Source organism: Heterocephalus glaber, unplaced genomic scaffold (assembly GCF_053883595.1).
Source record: "Heterocephalus glaber isolate CG9 unplaced genomic scaffold, H.glaber_assembly_v1.0 deba00001532, whole genome shotgun sequence".
Lineage (NCBI taxonomy): Eukaryota > Metazoa > Chordata > Mammalia > Rodentia > Bathyergidae > Heterocephalus > Heterocephalus glaber.
Window position 1 is genome coordinate 24,095,570 of NW_028258330.1, and position 20,076 is coordinate 24,115,645.

At 40.4% G+C, this 20,076-nt stretch overlaps 1 protein-coding gene across 3 annotated transcripts in view; it reads left to right on the top strand.

The window, feature by feature from the left end:
- Positions 1 to 19,104, top strand: part of Mapre1 (microtubule associated protein RP/EB family member 1) — a 28,513-nt gene extending 9,409 nt beyond the window's left edge. For 2 of the 3 annotated variants that reach the window (XM_004867952.4, XM_087188872.1), the window contains 5 exons: positions 5,066 to 5,211; positions 7,935 to 8,142; positions 11,442 to 11,563; positions 15,489 to 15,641; positions 17,397 to 19,104. In XM_004867952.4, coding sequence (XP_004868009.1) covers positions 5,066 to 5,211; positions 7,935 to 8,142; positions 11,442 to 11,563; positions 15,489 to 15,641; positions 17,397 to 17,453 — 686 coding nt within the window. In that variant the 3' untranslated portion in view covers positions 17,454 to 19,104. Of the gene's footprint in view, positions 1 to 4,814; positions 4,923 to 5,065; positions 5,212 to 7,934; positions 8,143 to 11,441; positions 11,564 to 15,488; positions 15,642 to 17,396 lie in introns of all 3 variants that reach the window. The other variant, XM_087188871.1, reaches the window with a different exon arrangement.
- The last annotated feature ends 972 nt before the right edge of the window (positions 19,105 to 20,076 follow it).

Consider the following 20,076-nt stretch of genomic DNA (forward strand, 5'->3'; position numbering starts at 1 on the left):
TGCATATCTCACTTAGTTAATTGGAAAATGCAGTCTATTTATGTTGATAAGTTGTGTATGTGTCAGTCTGGCCCCAGGTTTGTCTTGTGCAAGCAGGGAGCTGTTAGGCCCCAGGTGGAGCACGAAGTGACTTTGGATGTGCCCCTTTGTGTTGTAGTTTCTCATCTGTAAGCTGGGACAGTAGTACTTGACCCCTGGTTTGGCCATTGAGAGGGTCCCCTATAGTAATAGCTTTAGCTGTTGGCTCTGTACGAGACCCTGGAAGTGAGTTCAGATCTCTGGAGGGGCCACATCCCTACTTTACAGACAAAGAGAGATTCCTCAGAGGCACAGCTTATGCATTACAAGCCTAAGTTTGATTTAAGGTCTTTCTGACCACATAGTCCACATGTGTTTTTTTTGAGACAGGATCTCACTGTATAGTCTAGGCTGGCTTTGAACTCACTATGTAGCCCAGGTTCTCAAACTCACAGGGATTCTCCTGCCTCAAGCTCCGAAGTGCTGGGACTACAGGTGTGTGCCACTATACCTGGCTAGTCTCTCTCTCTCTCTCTCTCCCTCCCCCCCCCTTCTCTCCCCCCTCTCCTCTCCCCCCCCCCCCCATCTCCTTTTTCTCTCTTGGTACCAGGGATCAAATTCAGGACCTTGTGCTTGTGAGGCAGGTGGCACCACTGAGGTAAATCCCCGGCCTTCCACGTGCTTTATACTCCCTACGTATTACATCTTTTATTAAAGAAGCATTTGGAAGAGAGTTAAACAAATGTAAGTTATATGTAAATAGTTATAATATTGTTTCATTGTAAAACCCATGAAATACGCTAGTTTTGCTTGATGCTTACCACTTATCTCAGATACTGTTTTTTTCCCTTTAGAAAGTGCTAAGTGGGGGGCACTTACATGTCATGTGTAGACAGACATATTCATTCATTAACTAGTCTTCCTCTTAAAAGTTGTGTAGAATCTCTCTTGGAATATGTAGATGGTTGCATTGTGTTTCGTGTTGATGTTTTGAAACCTGGGTCTTGTTACCGGTATGAGACCAAACAGGATGAGCCATAGATACTCCAGTCTGTTTCCTGGTGATTGAAGGTAGGAGTGAAGGGAGTCTCCTAGTTTCCTCAGTTCTTTGTGCTTTCTGAGGTCCCGGGAGGCCTTTAGCCCTGGTGCTTGATCCTTTCCAATCTTTCCTCATTTGAGCAGAACTCAACCAGACCAGAATTATCCACCAAGCAGAATGGTTGGTGGTAGTCATACTTCTCCACCTTTTATTCTTTTTTTTTTGGTACCGGGGATTGAACTCTGGTCCTTGGGCCTGCACAGCAGGTGGCAAAACCACTGAGCTAAATCCCTGGCCCTCCACCTTTTATTCTTAAAAGGTAAGAATAGGTTTTTGCCTTGAGAGGGTAAAGCTCTGAGGTCCTGCCCTGTTAGTGTGCTGGCTGCCTGTGAAGTGGTTGAGTAGCACCATGGGCTTCTGGCCCCTCTGCATTGTACACAAACCTTTGTGTAGCTCTGATGGTGAGATAAGGTGAGGGAGGGTAAGTTTTAGTGATGAGTTGGCAGTTTGTTTTAAGATTCATTGTTAATTCTGTAATCTTCCTTCTTTGGAGAGCAAGCCATCACATATTTTGGAAAGGTAAGTGATCAAGGAAAAATCTGATCACAGAATGTTTTTGATCAGGGATTCCTTTTGTCAAAAAGGGACCACCACTGCTTGTTGCCAACCGTTCCTCTGTTCTCCCAGTTTCATTCCATATTAAGGACCCTTTGTGTTTTCTCAAGGCCACAGCATGGTGTTTTGTCCATATAGAACTTTCACCAGACATTCACTTTTCTCCTTTTCTCCTCTGCAGCCTGGCTGCCTTCATACTTCCTGTGCTGCAGAGAATAGGAGAGGTATTCTGGCTTCCTTTTTCCCCAGCTTCTTGTGGAACCTCGATAGCCCTTGAGTTCACATAAGACACTTTGTCATTCTTGTTTCTGTTCTACTGTTTATGGCCTGCACCTATTCTGGGAGTGATACCATGCTCTTAATCAGGCCTCCCTTACTTTACTTAGGATGTTTCTCCCCTGTCTCATTACCTAAATCCTAGCTCTGCTTTCCCCTCAGGCATTTCCATGTACTCCCTTTGAGGCCATGATTCCACCTCTCTCCTGTCATCTCAGGCCTGAGGAACATCTTTTGAGGCTCTTTCACAAGGTTCTGTTTGTCTCCTGAACTGAAGAGAGGTCCTTTTCTAGCCCTGCTGTGTAGTCAGCTTCTGCTCTGGTCATGACCACATTTGTCATTAAGGCAGAGATAAAGGAAGGCCCCCCCTTTAACTGTTCTCTACCCAGTTGAGACATTTCTAGGTTAGGAGTTTTCAGCTGTTTTCCTTTAAGAAATAGCTGATATACTTTTTTTTCTTTGAAAAAAAACTACCCTTTTCTGTATTTTGATTATAAAAATACTGTAGTACAAATTAAACATTTACAGAATAGAACGCATTCTGTATCCCTTCCCCATGGCCGTTATTCACCATTTTAAATCTACTAAATACATGTGGCTTAACCTAATACATTGTATTTTCTTCTGGTCTTTTTTTTTTTTTTAAATTTTGAGACACAGTCTTGTTAAATCACTAAGTTGCCTGGTCTGAGCTGGCACTTGCAATCCTCTTGCCTCAGCCTCCTAGAGTGCTGGGATAATAGGCATGTACCACCATGTTCAGCTCAGCTTTGTTGGTTCTTAATGAGTCTTTTTTCTCTTTTTCCAGTGTTAGGTATCAAACCTGAGGCCTCACACATGCTAGGCAAGAGGTGGACCACTGAGCTATCTCTCATTCCTTTTAGTGCGGTCTTAATGTTTTCCCTTGTATATTAATCCTGTTTCAGCCAGCAAGAGTATAGTGGCATGATATAGTTATTTTTGCCCCCCACATCCAGAAAATAGTGCTTATTGATTGAACTGTATGGCATCTCAGGAGGGCTTATAATGATATGGAAAAGAACTGGGAATTAGGATGCTTGAATGTGTTCCTAAACTTGGCCTCTTGTTTACGTAGCATTGGGCAACACTGTCCCCCCAACCCCTGTACCGGGGACCGAACTCAGGACCTTGCGCTTGCGAGAGCTAAATCCCTGGCCCCCTATTTTTAAAAATGTAAATATTGCTAATGGAATGCTTAGTACATTAAAGAGTGTCCTTTGATGAATAAGTAAATAAGCCACCTGAAAATCAAGATTTCACTTTCTAAAGATGCTACAAAGAATGTCACCGTGGTCATTAACGTGTCTTTATAATAATGATGACATTCTTTATGCTGGACCTGGCAGGGAGCATTTTGGCCTGATATAAAGTTGAATATACATTTTATGGTGCCCCTGAGTCCAGCAGAACGCTCACTGTTCTGCACTGGTTTTCTTGCCTCCTTCCCACCTTGCTCCTTTGGTGAAATGCCCTGAAGGGCAGTAAGTGCACAGCGAGGCCTACTGTGAATTAGGAGAGGTCAGCTTGGTAGGCATCAGAGAAATGATATTCCTGGAAAGTTTAAGCACCACTAGAATGATTTTTGGGGACTAGAAAAAAATGGGCAAGTAGGGGAAGGAATGCAATTGGTGAGTAAATAGGATAGAATACATGTAGTTATTATAGTAGTGTTTAAAATACAAAGTATAATTTACGTTTTGTTAATAGTGAGGCACAAAATGTCTTCAACTTTGTTTATAAAAAATTACTTCTTTGGGGAGGGCCAATGCTGGGAATTCAACCTAGGGCTTTGTGTAAGCTAGTGAAGTATACTGCCATTGAGTTATACCCCCACCAGGCCTTCTGCAGTTTTTTAACCTAGGGCAGAAGGTGGATCTTTGCAATTCCCCCTGCCCCGCACTGGCCGACCCTTGTGGAGAGGAGGCTGTGTCCTTGTGAAAAACTAGACAATGTCATCTTTGTTTTCCTTTATTCTAGGCATTCACTTTTCTCTCTAGTGGTTGTATGATTGTCATGATGATTTTTGTTTGTTTGTTTGTTTTGAGACAGGGTCTGGCTGTATATTTAGGCTGGCCTTGAACTCACTATGCAGCCCAGATAGGCTTCAAAATTGCAGCAATCAGGGCCAGGGATTTAGCTCAGTGGTTTCGCCCTCTGCTGTGCAAGCGCAAGGACCCTAGTTCAATCTGGTCCAAAAAAAAAAAAGAAACAACATTGCAGTAATCTTAATGCCTCAGCATCACCAGTGCTGGGATCATAGGTGTGGAGTTTTATATTCAATAGAAACATTCTTTTCTTCCTAGCTATAGGCTTCCAAATTGCAAGTGTGTTACAGAACTTATCAGGTAAAACCACAGTCTTATTAGCCCTGTAGCATGTTATTATATACCTGTAGTCCCAGCTACTAGGGAAGCTGAAATAGGATCAAGTTCAGGGGCAACCTGGGTACCTTAGTAAGATTCTGTCTCAAAATAAAAAGGACTGGAGGTATAGCTTATTGGTAGAACATTTTCATAGTGCTAGAGTCTGTGTTTGATCTCACTACCACAGGAGGAAAAAAACCCAGTCTTGTTAATTTTTTTTTTTTCAGTACTAGGCCTTTGCACTAGGATACATCACCAGGCCTTCATAATTTTTTTCATCTTACTAGTGTTTTGAAACAGGTCCTTACTAAGTTGCCTAGGTTGGGCTTGAATTTGCAATCCTGTTGGTTCAGCATCCCAGAGTCCTGGGATTCAGGTGTGTGCCACCAGGCCCAGGTCTTGTTAATAGATTTTTCAAAATTGACTTTGAATTCAAGTGGTGATGAAGCTTTTGGTTTTGTATGTCTATCTTACAACTTCAGGGCCTCACTATGTAGTTCAAACTGGCCTTGAACTCACTATGTAGCCCAGGCTGGCCTCGAATTCCTGGTGATCTTCCTGCCTCAGCCTCCCAAGTGCTGAGATTACAGGTGTGTACCACCATGCTCTGCTTACAACTTTAAAATTATGTTTGGGTTAAGTGGATCTGGGAAAAAATTGACCATGCTTCTTTATCAGTCGCATTTAGTAACCTAGTGTTTGTTGTATTTTTGTGTGGTTATTGTTCATTCAGGGGCTGCCTATTGTCAGTTTATGGACATGCTTTTCCCTGGCTCCATTGCCTTGAAGAAAGTGAAATTCCAAGCTAAGCTAGAACATGAATATATCCAGAACTTCAAAATACTGCAAGCAGGTTTTAAAAGGATGGGTGTTGACAAAGTAAGTAAATTTTATTCCTTCATTTAAGTTATTTTTTCCTCAGTTAATGCTTGTTACTAAGGACACTGACAGGAGCCCATGACTTAGATGATCTCTTTTCCCCAGTTTACATAGCTCTTTTTTCTCTAGTTAATGTACAATTTACATGGAGCAACCTTATCTACCCTCCTACCTCTACTCTCCTCTGTCTCTTTTTTTTTGAGACAGGGTCTCAACTGTTTAGTTCAGGCTGGCCTTGAACTCACTATATAGCCCACACTGGCCTCAAACTTGCAGTGATCTTCCTGCCTTAGCTAGGATCACAGGTGTGCACCATCACACCCAGCCACCTGTATATCTTCTTTATCAGCTATGAATTTAGTAACTGTTTGGAAGATTCAACTTATAAATCTGTACCAGTGATTTTTTTTTTTAATACTATTGTTTAATCTCTGTTAGTCTAGGATCTGACTTTCTTAATTTTTGGATTTGTTTTTGCAAAGCATACTATATATGAATAAATAGTACCAATAAAGAAGATTCTAGAAATATTTGCCCTTCATAGCAGGAACTTTGGTGGGTACTGGGAAGCATCCTCCTTTCCAAAGGTTATTTGATATCAGAAACATGGTCCACCAGATTTCATTAGCAAACATATTACCTCTGTTTTAGCAGATAATAGTAGATAGGAAAATTAAGGGATTTGTTTTTCCTCCACATTGAAAAGGCTTATCCTTTTAAGCCATTTTTTTGAGGGATCATTTTTTTCGGGCAGGGGGTAAAGCCTATATTGTCCTTAATTACCTTGCTACTGTGTCTGGTTTTTATTTATTTTGAAATCAGTCTTGTTTTTATTTAATTTTATTTGTATACAGTGTGTAAAATAAAATAAGCACTGGTATTACATGTATGTATATATTTTAAATATGGAAAATTTCTAATAGTACGAAAGTAGAGTAGTGTTAATCTTCTGTGATGTACCTCAGTGGTTATCATGACCAGTTTTGTTTTAGCTCAGTCATACTCTATACTTCTGGATTATTTTAGTGAACCCAGAAGTACTTTTATTTCCTGTTGTGCTGGGAATTGAACCAAGGGTCTCATGCATGCTAGGCAAGTACAATATCCTACTACTGAACTGTATTCCTGGGTCCAGACATAATATTTCATTTGTGCCGGGTATGATGGCGCACGCCTGTAATCCCATGACTTGTCAGGCTAAGGCAGGAGGATTGCTGCAAATTTGAGGCTAGCCTGGCCTCCATAACAAGACCTTGTCTCAAAAAACCGAAAAAAAATTTTTTTTTAATTTGTAAATATTTCAGTGTCATACAAAGTTTTTAAAAAGCATATTTATTTTTCAAATAGGTAGATGTAGTTTAGACTTGCGTAGTTTTTATGTTTAAAAAATTTTAATTGATGCATAATAGTTGTACATACACACACTTTTTGGTTTTTTGAGACAGGGTATTGCTATGTAGTGTATGCTGGCCTTGGAACTGTCTTTGTGGCCCAAGTTAGCCTTGAACTTACAGCAGTCCTCCTGCCTCAGCCTCCTGAATTCTGGAATTACAGGCATGTACCACCACGTCCTGCTTTTTTTTTGTTTCTGGAGAGGGTCTGTTTCGTCTAGGTTAGTCTTGAACTCATAGGGTTATGTGTTCCTGAGTAACTAGGATTATAAGTGTGTACCACCACACTCAGGTCATATATATGTGTTTGTGTATGTATATGTAATTGTCCACCAAAAAAATGTATGCACACTTCAGGAAAAGAAAAACTTGTATAAAATACAAAGCAAACATTGACTCCTGGTAAATTGACTGTTTTGTCTACATAAACATTAGGATTTTCATGATGTCTCAATAAATTTAGTATTAAAATATTTATACAAGTTTTTCGTGTATATATATATATATATATATATATATATATATATATGTAATAATTCCATTGTAGTTGGAATTCTTGGAAATTGGAAGATAGCATGCCTGTAATCCTAGCTCTTTGGGAGGCTGAGGCAAGAGAATTGCTTATTTGATGCCAGCCTAGGCAACTTAGGGAGATCCTGTCTCAAAAATAAAAATAAAAAGGGCTGAAGATATGGCTCAGTGATAGGAGTGTTTGTCTAGCATGTAGGAAGCCCTTGGTTGGGTCCCCAGTACTGCAGAAACAAAAAAAGATGATAGTTCGACTCTTGTCAATACCTCAGTGATTTGAAATAATGCTAATAATACAGTGTTCTTGTACAGTAAAAGAAACTTGTGGGGTCCTTGAGTATGTTTTAATAGGACTTGAATTACTTGAAAAATGTCGTTTTGTAGAAATTATTTGATTCTGCACCTTGACCAATTTTCAAGTTAGAATTTTCCGTGTGGAGGCCTGTGGTTGGTTTGTGCTGTAGATTTCATGCTTTGTAACAGGCACTGTTGTGACTAGGGATTTCCTTTTTTAGTGGAATGGTTCTTATATCACATCTTAGCCTGGATTTGGATGTTTATATGTGATTTAATGGTACTTGTTCTTCTTTTTCAGTTTCCTTTTCATAAGTTTGAGGGACTGGTGAGGCATTGGTACTCTGTTGAAGGCAAATAGAAGTGAAATTTGCACTATAAATTTCTAGGGACTTAGCACTAAGTTCTGTAAAAAATTTTCCCCTCCTTTTGGGAGAGCTTTAATTTGATTTGACACCTGGACAGATTTGATACTTGTCAAAAACCTCTTTCTTGATAATTTCTTTGCAGATAATTCCTGTGGATAAATTAGTAAAAGGAAAGTTTCAGGACAATTTTGAATTCGTTCAGTGGTTCAAGAAGTTTTTTGATGCAAACTACGATGGAAAAGAGTATGACCCTGTAGCTGCCAGACAAGGTCAGGAAACTGCAGTGGCTCCTTCCCTTGTTGCTCCGGCTCTGAATAAACCGAAGAAACCTCTCAGCTCTAGCAGTGCAGGTAAGAAAACAAAAACACAGCCCTAGACATCACATCCAAATAATAGTATTCCAGGTATTCTTTCATTCACATTGAATCAGAGTTTTGGGGTGGGAAGTGTTGAGGGTTTAACCCAGGACCTTGGGCATGCTAGTAAAGTGCTGTGGTGCTGAGCTGTGTCCCTAGCCCTGACTCAGAACTTTTTGCAGAGCTACAGGTTTGGGATCTTTAGAAGCCTAATCCTATGTATTTGATGTGGGGATGGATTCTGGCATGAGAAAGATCTGTGTGTATGTGTGTTCTATGCAGCCCTATGTGAGTCCCTTCACTCTGCCCCCACAGATTCCTCTGTAAAGTGGAAAATTTAATATTTGCCCCAGAGGGTGGTCTTTGAGGCTTGCAGGAGTTACTGTATGCCATTTTGCCAAAGCTCTCTAGTTGTATGGAATAGAAAATCCCTCATGCTAGCTCACATAAGAGAGCTTTCACAAGAACCTTGAAGGTAAGTTACAATCAGGCCTGGGTTCCTAGGACCTGAAGGAGTTTTCTAGGTCACAGGGCTCACTCTAGGCTGTCTGCAGCTTCCTGTGCTTACTCATGACTACTTCTCTATAGCTTTGACTGGTGAGCAGCTGTGGTATGCTCTGATGGTAGCAGAATCTGAGAGGTGGGGTGGGCTAGGGTATGGTGTGTAGGAGGGCTGTTTTTAGAGACCATCTTGAGAAATTTTTGGCTTGATAGGTTTCCCAGGGTGTGTTTACATTAGTTGTTCATAGAGCATACACTTATGTTGAAGCAGGGTAGATATTCTATAGATGCTAATTCCTTCTTTCCTAAAAGATAGCAAGAAGTAATATTAGTTAAGATCCCATAGTATCTAGAGACAGGCTGGTCCAGGTTGTGGGTACAGATGGTTTGTTCAGTACTTTTTTTTTTCTTTCTGGTACTGGGGATTGAACTCAAGGCTTTCTTTGCACTAAGCAATATCCCTAGCCCTTTTTATTTTTGAGACAGGGTCTCACTAAGTCACTAACAGTTTTATTGCGATATTATTGGTGTGCCGTGCATTTCACCTGTTTAAAATGCTTAATTTAAGCCGATCTTAGTGATGTATGCCTGTAATCCCAGCTACCTGGGAGGCTGAGGAGGGAGGATTGCAAGTTAGAGACCTAGTCTCAAAATAAAAAGGGCCAAGGATATAGCTCAGTGATAGAATGCTTCTGTAGCATGTGTGAAGCTGTGGGTATTGTCCTCAGTGCTGCAAAAAAAGTTTGTGTATATGTTTGTTTAGCATAGTCAAAAGAGTTGTGCAGCCATTACCACAGTGTTTATTAGAACTTTCTTATCACTCCAAGAAGAAACCTGTGTGCTCAATAGCAGTCACCTCTTATTGCAACTCTTCTCTGTTCTTCCTAGGCAACCACTAATCTATCTGTGGATTTGCCTGTTTTAGACATTTTATATAAATGAAATCATAGAATATGTGGTCTTTGCATCTGGCTTCTTTGACTTAGCATGTTTTTAAGGTTCATCCATGCTGTAGCATTTATCATTACCTCATTCTTTTTCTTTTCTTCCTTTTTTTTTTTTTGAGGCAAGCTCTCATTCTATAATTCAGGCTGACTTGAACTTACTGTGTAGCCTAGGCTGGCCTTGAACTTGTGGCAATCCTGCTGCCTCAACCTCTTGAGTGCTGGGATTACAGGCTTGCACCACCATGCCTGGCTTTGCTTCATTCTTTTTATTGCAGAATAATATTTTAGTAGGACTACCGTATCTTATTTATCAGTTATGGCTATTTCTGGTTTTTCTACTTTTCGGCTGTTTATGAGTAATGCCACTAAGATTCATACATGATTTCTGTCTAGACATGTTTTGGAGCAGAATTCCTGGACTGCATGTTAACTCTGTGTTTAACCTTGTTTAGAATGGCAATTGGATAGGTAACCCTGTACATTTCACTTTTCAGGTGCTGTTAACAATTGATTGGAGAGTTGTAATAATCATTTAGTCTTCAGGATAAACATATCTTAGAGCCAGTGTTTGTTACTCTAGACAAAAGGCCTATGGTTATAAATTATGGATGTCAGGAAGATTAGATCCAGCCTGGCTTAATGTACAAATATTACAGAATAATTGTTAATTGAATAAGTGAAATCATGAACAATACATTTATTTTGAAGTAATCCATTCTTTTTTTTTTTTTTTTTTGGTACCAGGGATCGAACTCAGGACCTTGCACTTGTGAGGCAGGTGTGGTGCCACTGAGCAAAATCCCCATCCCCCTAAACCATTCCTGATTACTTTAACCTGCAGATAGGTTGGCCACTGCTTTGTCTGCTTTTGGTAATAAATACTAAGAGAAATCTATAAATCCTAGTCAGTGAGATGCTTTTCTCTCCTGACCCTTCTAAACACCTTCTAAAAAGTGAGCAAAAGTTAGAAGTTTTGATATATAGTGATAAGAACAGGCTTTGCCAGCCTTATCACTCCTTACTTGTACTTTTTTTGCAGTACTGGGGATCGAACTCAGGACCTTACACTTGTGAGGCAGGCACGGCGCCACTGAGCTAATCCCTGGCCCTTTAAAATTTTATGTAGTTAAATTGGTGTTTTATCTTACTGTGTATTTTTTTTTTTTTTTTTTTTTTGGTTCTGGGGATTGAACTCGGGGCCTTGCCCTTGTGAGGCAGGCGGTGGCATCACTGAGCTAAATCCCTGGTAACGATTTCAGAAATGTCTTCTTTTTTTTGGGTACTGGGGATCAAACTTGGGACCTTCAGCTTGTGAGGTAGGCGATGGAACCACTGAGCTAAATCCCCACCCTTCTTCCTTGTTCTAATCCAGTGAGTGTGAAGTTAAGAATCAGGAGGGATTTGTTTTTCAGATGGGGAACAGTTGGTTCCAGCAGCTGGAATTGTGATCTACTTTTGGCTCAGGTTTTACTTTTGATCTGTGAAGCTACCCTGCTTGTGGAGTTGGTTAAAGCTGGGTTAAGGTGCATCATCTGTATGTAGCAGAATGACTGCACCTCTTTCATATGACAATTCAGTTCACTGCAGTAGAGTAGAGACCTCACAGGAAGACTTAGTCTTGGCATGAAAACAGCGTGCCAAAAACTGGTACGTAACCGTGCTACCAGGATAAAAACCACTTTAGGCAAATGTGAGATGTTTATTGTCTCCCATGATAGGGCTGACTCGCACTCATTCTCTTCACTGGACATGTGTGGAAAGTAGTTGATCACATCCTTTCCTTGATGTCTATAGGTTTTTGCTTATTTTTGAAATTTCTCTTTAAAAAGTCTGATGTTTTCTCAGCTCCACAGAGACCCATTTCAACACAGAGAACTACTGTGACTCCTAAGGCTGGCCCCGGGGTGGTGCGGAAGAATCCTAGTGTGGGCAACGGGGATGATGAAGCAGCTGAACTGATGCAGCAGGTAGGCACTGCCTTAATCATTGGCGTTTTCCTGGCTGCAGTGACTAGGGGAGGCTTGCCATGCTTGTAGAGGAATACCTGCCTTGTTTGCTGGCCAGACCAGTCCTTGAAACTCCTGTGACATTTGTCCTGTCAGCCCTTGGTGGCAATGTGGATGGGAGAGTTGAGGGTGGGGGAAGAGGGTGGGTCAGGCTTTTCTGCCTCGCTTGATGGATACCTATGTCTGGAAATCAGCCTTAAAACAGAACTCTGGGGGCCAGGGATTTAGCTCAGTGGTTCCACCGCCTGCCTTGCAAGTGCAAGGTCTCAAGTTCGATCCCTGGTACCAAAAAAAAAAAACCCCCAAAAACACTAGAACTCTGTTGGATGTTTCTAGAATGTTCTGAGGATTCTCGGGTTCGGAGTAAAAACTAGAGTTTCTAGAGATTGGAATCAAGTGGACTGGTATGAAAGGGCTATTGCTCTTTTGGTTTTGTTCTTAACTGTTCAGTGATTTGAAATGTCTTCAGGATTAAACATCTCTAAGGTACTTACCAGAGGCTTCTGTGGCTCAGGACAGTCTTTAGGCTTTTAAACATTTTCCTTACTAGTTAGTTTCTTTGTTTACTTTTGGATAACTCTTTTGACTTAGTCACCCTGTGGTCAGTGTTGAGGAAGTACAGATGTCCTGGAGACAAAGGAGACTTCCTGTATCTGTTTAGAGGCATGGATGTACAGAGGAGACAGTTTTGGAGAAAAATATGGGGGTGAAGAGTGGTCATTGTGAAATGAGGTGGCCAAGAAGTTGGTCCTGTGCTCTCCAAGAGTAGCTGCACCAGATTCTCTGGGATTGTTGCTCTCGGCTCAGACAGTGTCCTGTGTGACAGCATGGGTCTTGGGTGACATAGGTCTGGGGAGAAGTGAGACTGGTTCTGTCATTATGTTTCTCTGGGACAAGTCAGCCTCTGGGAACTAACTACTCCTACTACTTCTTTTTGTTTGTTTGTTTTTTTGTACCGGGGATTGAACTCAGGTCCTTGCACTTGCGCAGCAGGTGGTGAAACCACTGAGCTTTATCCCTGGCCCACTTTTTTTTGTTTTTTGAGACAGGGTCTTGCTATGCAGTTCAGGCTGGCCTTGAACTGGTAGTAATCCTCCTGGCTCAGCCTCCCAAGTGTTGGGCACCACCATGCCCCGACACTTTTTTTTATTTGAGATGGTCTTACTATGTTGTTTAGGTAGGCTTTAACCCCAGATTGGCCTCAAACTCATAATGATACTCTTGCCTCAGCCTCTCGAGAGCTGGAATTATAGGCATGCACCACTGCACTTGGCTCAAGTGCTCTTGATAGAGTAGGTTCTATGGTGTTCTCTAAAAGTTCATAGGAAGAAGTTTTTTGGTTCATGTATGAAATAACATGCATGAATGTTCATAACAGAAAACATCTAATTTTATAAAACACTTATGCCACACTCTTTAAGTATTTTAATATCACTTTTGTGGCAACCTTCTAGTTTTACAGGTATGGCCAGTGCTGTTTGGAGAGGTTAAATTTCCTGAAAGAATTGAAACCCAGGTATGTCTGGTTCCAAAGTTAAGGTCAGTCAGTCATTGCTCAGTGAGGAATTGAGGAAATTGCTCGTTTCTTGCACCATTGAAAATTGTAATTATTCACCACAGGCAAATTGCTGCTAAGCTTTGGAGAGAATTCCAAGGCATGGATGACCTGGGCTGGGCCTAGAACTGGTTTTTAATATAGTTGGAGAGGATTTACTTAATGCCAGCCTGTTACCAAATCCCAAATGAGGGTTATGAGAAGCAAGAGCCACAGTCTTTTAGGGATGAGTGTGGTTGACTCTGGGAAGGCTTCCTTCCTGGAGGGGTGATCAGAATCAGCTGGTTTGGATGGCCAGTGCAGTGGCATATTAGCAGTTGAGGTGGGGAAGGGTTGTGGTCTTGAAGACGAGGTTTGGAGCTCTAGTTGTGTATCTCTGTCAGTGCTATAGAAAGCCAAGAGGCTGAGGATGCAGAGGCTGAAAATTCACAAACTGTACTTCATGATCCTGGAAGACTGATCAAACATATATCCAGTTGATCAATCTTTACCACTGAAGTACTTAGTCTTGCACTTTTTTTTTTTTTGATGGTACTGGGAATTGAACCCAGGGCTTTTGCACTGAGTTACATCCCCACCCCTTTCTTACTTTTTATTTTGAGATGGGGGTCTCATCAAGTTGCGAAGGTGCCCAGGCTGGGCTTGTGATCCTCTGTGTCAGCCTCTCAGAATGCTAGTATTATAAGTGTGTGCTCAGCTCCCCTCCCCGCTTAATTTATTAGTGTGAAAGACTTCAGGCCTTTTCCAGGTTGCCAGAGTACTTCGTCTAGTCTGTTACTGACTCTTGGTTCATTCGTATGATCTGTCCTCCCTGAAAGCATTTGAATTTGTAGCTCTTGATAAATGTGGAGCCAGATGGTCATTAGGCTAAGAGAACAAAACTGTTCTACGCAGATTACCTTATGATATTCATATCCTTAGGAGATTTATAAGGATTTTACATTATTAAGTCATCCTGGAGAAATTTACTTTGAATGAGATGTTTTGCTCTTTGAAGACTGTACTCAGTGTTTAAGTCTGGATTGTATTTTAATACTTATAGCTTGTACCAGGGGTGGTGGTGCATGCCTGTAATCCCAGCACTCTGGAGGCTGAGACAGGAGAATCACTGTGAGTTCCTGACCAGCCTGGGCTTACATAGTAAGTTAAAGACCAGTCTGCACTGAGACAGTGATATCCTGTCTCAAAATAAATACAAAAAAGCTTAGCTCATCTCACTTCCTCTGGCCATGTGAAATAACCATATGTGGTTGATGGCTACTGTTTTGGCCATTGCAAGCCCAAAACATCCTCCTTAGGTTTCTTAGATAAGAACTGTTGATTTACTACTGTAAAAGGAAAGATTCTAAGAGTGACAATTGACTACTAGCCACAGAGGTTTTTTTTTTTTGTCCTGAGGATGGAACCTGTGGCTCTACCAGTGAGCCACAACCCTAACCCTGAGTGCTTTTTGACTGCAGGTTATGAAGAGGGAGCTTCCTTCCATCCTACAGTGGGACTTATCTCAGTTGTGTTTGGGTTCTTCATCTGGTTGAAGGAAAGCTGCATTAGCTATCTGGTTGTGTTTTTGCAGGTATATGTTCAGAAGGTTGGACCAGATTTCTGTGGTGCCGTCTGGTGCTCTCAGAATTTCTTGCCAGAATTGTTCTCAGCACTGCACCTTTGCTTTCCATGCTACTCTTGTGGGCTTTGCCTGTAGGTTGAGGCTGTTAAGGGTATGCCATGCAGTTTGTATTCATTGAGAGTTACATTGAATTTCTTCATCATAGATTTGAAATTAAATACATAAAGGACCCTTGTTCTTGGCTAGATTTCTTACCTAAGTACTGAGATTTATTTGTTAATATCCTCTTTTTGCGAAGCTGAGCCCCTCAGGGATCAGATCCAACCTTTCCATTGATTTCCCAACCAACCAGAATTGGACTTGATTGACAGTCCCCTGGTAGGGACATAGTTTATGATTGTCTTTTAACTTTGCTGGGTTGTGGATTTCTACTCCTGTATTTTTCTGTGGGTTCTACTTCTATATTTGTCTCTGGCTTCCTTAGTTTTTTTCTCCTTGATCCTTTCTCAGTTCCTAAGAAGGCCCTGTATGTCTCAAGGTATGGTCTTATATGTAGTCTGCCCATTCCTGGGAGCTGTTACCGTCAAGAATACCTTGAACAAATACATACTATTTATCTGGGGCTGAAGAAAATTGACATTAAACTGAACTAAGTTTTTGTGCAGTTTTATTAAAGACCATATCACCTCTGGGGTTAGAAGTTTGTGTAATGTTTTATTGTTATGTTAATGCCACATGTCTCACTCTTATTAATATATCTTGAATAGGTCAATGTATTGAAACTTACTGTTGAAGACTTGGAGAAAGAAAGAGATTTCTACTTCGGAAAGCTAAGGAACATTGAATTGATTTGTCAGGAGAATGAGGGGGAAAATGACCCTGTATTGCAGAGGATTGTAGATATTCTCTATGCCACAGACGTAAGTGTTGACATGAAGATATTTTCTTTCTCATTTTCCTCCTAAGAGAAAATAAGCTTAATCTAGTTGATTTCAGTAAACTGTTGATGCCTGTACTCCAGTGTAGCCTTCATCAAGACTTAATCTTTGATCTTTGAAAGTCAGCCTAAGAGCACCTCTGCCCAAATTCAGCCTCTGTGTTGAGGTCTGTGACTCTTTGAGGAAAGAGTAGGATGAAGAGGTGGCTGATTTGCTCAGCTTCTGTAGTTTGTAACCATCGATAGGCCACAAAATGCTCTTAGTTAGAAGTATCCTCCACCCCCTACAGCTTGGACCCCCTCAGCTAGCATGTCCCTGGCCCCTTCTTAATGTCTGCTGCCCTTAGCTGACAAGAAATGTACCTTTACTTCTCCCTCCTAGGAGATTGCATATTCCCTCAGAATACTTTGTGATCAGATTTCTTTGCTTTATTTATTTATTTATTTTTGGTACTGGGGATCGAACTCAGGTCCTTGCACTTGCACAGCAAGTGGTGAAACCACTGAGCTAAATCCCTGGCCCTTCTTTGCTTTATTACACAGCTATATCTACTGTTACTAATCATGGACATGTTAGCTGATTAAGGAAGACTGATTTTTTTAGATTTAGGAGTTGATAGCTGGTTTATATCAACTTTCAGTGGTTGTATTTATAATTCTGCATGCCTAGCAAGGTCTGTATGGTCAAACCACAAACTGTAGTATGTGTAGCACTATATAAACATAAAGTAATAGTAATGTTGTTATTGTCACTATCTTCTGATTAAGACAGATGACTGAAAAACTGAAATTTATTAAGTAAATCTTTAGGACTTGTTCTGTGCTAGACAGTGAAGATAAAAATGATGAAGATGTAGGAGTCTTTGGTCTAGTCTGAGTTATTATTTTGATGGAGACACATCTTCAGTAAATTAAGAGAGACTTAGTGAAAAACAAAATAAGATGGTGGTGGAAGGAGTGATAAAATTTTCATGGTAGTGTAGTTGATCCATTCCCTGCTGTAAGTACGTGTGGAATGCCAAAGATTGAGCATGAAGTGGAAGTCATGAATCCACTCTTTGCTTCACATTCGGTTTTCCCATGCTGCTAAATTTGCGTTGGTTTTGGCTATTGCAGGTATTTTGGTTAAACATGGTTCCTAAGTACAATCAAAATGTGTAAAAGAAAAGCTAATAGTTTGAGATTAGATGGTAGATTACTGAACTTTATGGGAGTCTTTAGGGAATTTTGAGGGCAATTTTCTTTCTTTTTAATAGCAACTTTATTAGCTGGCATGGTGGTACATACTTGTAATTGCAGCACTTGGGAGACTGAGGCCAGCCTGGGCTACATAGAAAGTTCAAGGCCAGCTTGAACTGCATAGTGAAACCTTATCTCAAAAAAAAAAAACAAAAAACCATGCCAAAACAAATCAACCAAAAAAACTTTATTGAGGTGTAGTTGACATATGCTTGCACACATTTTAAATTTATATTTGATGATGTGTGCAATAAGACAATGTACACATTCATCACTTCCAAAATTTTGAGAGTGGATTTGATGTGCTCAGTTTTGGCTTTATGTAAGGTATGATTCAACTGTCCAGAAATAAAATAATGGTCACCTGGCCTGTGTGATTAAGTGCCAAGTGTGGTAGAGACAAGGACTGCTTACTTTGAAAGGCTTTAACTATGAGAAAAGTAGAAACCGATCATTCAGTGTTAAGTAACAGCTTTCCCCTCTCACTTTTCCATTTCAGGAAGGCTTTGTGATACCTGATGAAGGGGGCCCACAGGAGGAACAAGAAGAGTATTAACACCCTGGACCAGCAGAGCAGTGTCAGAATTCTTCACTCCAAATCATGTGCTTAACTGTAAAATACTCCCTTTTGTTATTCTTAGAAGATTCACTGGTTTCTTTTCATAAGCAAAAAGTACCTCTTTTTAAACTTTGCAGAAGTTTCACTCCTTTTCCAATAAATTTGAGTTAGGAGCTTTTACCTTGTAGCAGAGCAGTGTTAACATCTAGGTGGTTCATTTGAGGAACAAAGAGGCTGACTGTGGGGCTTACCATGGGGATGCTGGTCACACTGGTTGCTGGAGAAGGTGTTTTTCTGTAATGCACTGAGGTGCCAACCTCAGTAGAGAAATGTAAAGACTGAATTGAATTTTAACCTAATGTGAAATCTTGGCAAAGAACATGTTAATAAATGAATGCCTTAAGAGTATTTAAAATATGCTTCCATATGTTAAAATATAAAATGTAACAAGACAGAAGATTTTATGTGTCTGTTGTGCCTGGGAAGGAAGGGTCAGACCGTGAATTACAGGCCTTGCAGGGTTATGTGAGTCCTCACAGGCCAAGGCTTTGGCCCAAAAGGAATGTTTAAGAAGTTGCTTTGTAAAGCCATTTGGTGTCATTGACCAATTGCATCCCTGCTAAATGCAAGCGGCATGGTTGCTTAGATGAATAGAGGGTATTCAGCCGTGAGGTGTTTGAGGTGAAGAGCTCGATTTTTATTGAGCATTTATCTGATGATTTTTTTAGTTACCCCTGAAATTTCTGTTCATTATGTTTTTTGGGAAATGAGGTGTGTTCAGTTTTATAATTTTAACAACTGCTGGGGACTTGCCACATCTCTGGGATTTGGACGGGAGTGTGTCCTGTTGTATTGTCTTTAAGTTTACCGTTAACATGTTCCTTTTCTCTGCTCCCCTTGCCCACTGGGACTCCTCTTTGGCTCCTAAGTTTGCTGCTTAGTGTTGAAAGTACAGCTGGCAGGTGATCTTGCTGCAAGTTCTTGCTGGACCTCTGGCAAAGGGAGTGATCAGTGAAGGCCATTGTTACCTTGGGATCTACAAGGCTGGGGTGTTTTCGATATCTGCTGTCCACAGCTCTCCACTGTTACCTGAATACTTTGCCAGTGCACTAATCTCTTTGGAGATAAAATTCACTAGTGTGTTACTAAATGTTAATTTTCTTTTGCAGAAAATACAGTACCATGTCTGAATTAATTATTAATATTTAAAATATTTCATTCCTTAATTCTCCCTCATTTGCTTTTTGCCCATGGACTATTCAGTCCCTTTGTTTGGCAGAATCCTGCAAAATGTATGTTACCCACTACTGAGATTGTTGAGCCCCTGATGTGTTTGTATTGATTTGTTTCTGGTGGTAGCTTGTCCTAAAATGTGTGTAGAAAACAGGTATTTTATGATAAAATAATTGTGTAGTGCATGCTCTGTGTGGAATTCAGAGGAAAACCCAGATTCAGTGATTAACAATGCCAAAAAATGCAAGTAACTAGCCATTGTTCAAATAACAGTGGTGCTGTTTCTCCTTTGTGGCCTTTTAGACTTTTGTTGCCCTAAAATTCCATTTTATTGGGAAACCATTTTCCACCTGGTCTTTCTTGACAGGGTTTTTTTCTACTTTAAACAGTTTCTAAATAAAATTCTGTATTTCAAGAGTGTCATGTCTTCTGAAATTTGTTTTGCTCTGGGTATAAAGAAGTTTTTAGGTTTTAGTGATACCATACCTGTGTTTTTTAGGACTAATCTTTTCAAATCCCTCACTGTTTTTGTCAAATGTGCTTATTTCTAAGCCTGCTTCCTTTTTTCTTCATTCATGTTACCTTTCTCAGTCTCCTGCTGTTTTAAATTCTCATTACTGCCAGAGGTTTTTCCTTTCAGAAGTTCAAAGCTTGATGTATCTGCTGTGAAACCTTAGGCCATGTCTTTCTGAGAAATGTAGCAGGAAAGCTCTTGGCAGAGGATTATGGGGAATGAATAATGTTTTATATATATATATTTAAAGGCATCAACACAATCTTGCTCTATAAAATGCTATTTCTCTTTTATAAAGTTCTGTGTCTTTAGAAATGAGTTTAAAAGGAGACTTGTTGCTGTTTTCAGTACAAAATAAAGTGAAATGAGTGGAAGGTAGTTATTTATATGGTCCTTAGAATACTTAGCATAGTTATGGATGATCTGAAAACCCAGCTTGGTGATAATTTTAACTAGAGGTGCACCCACATTACTTTTTCAGGAAGTTAATGGTATGATACCTTCCTTGAGATGGTTACACATCTTCAGAAGAAAATTGACACCAGATGCATTTGTAATCTACAAGAAGATATCTCCAGGAGAACATGAGTTTATAAAGACACTGTTGGGTGTTGGCAACTGAGAATTACCTTGGTAAAGAGTAAAGTTGTTGTGTATACTTGTGACCTAAGCCCATTGAACCAGCACTTTAGGCCGAGGCACATGAAGTCTTTTTTTGTTTTGGAGACAGTCTTACTATGTAGTTCAGACTGGCTTTGAATTATGTAGCCTAGGCTGGCTGGGAACTCATGGCAGTCCTCCTGCCTCAGGCTCCCAAGTGCTAGGACTATAGGTGTGGGTCACATGCTTGGGGAGGCACATAAAGTCTTAGAT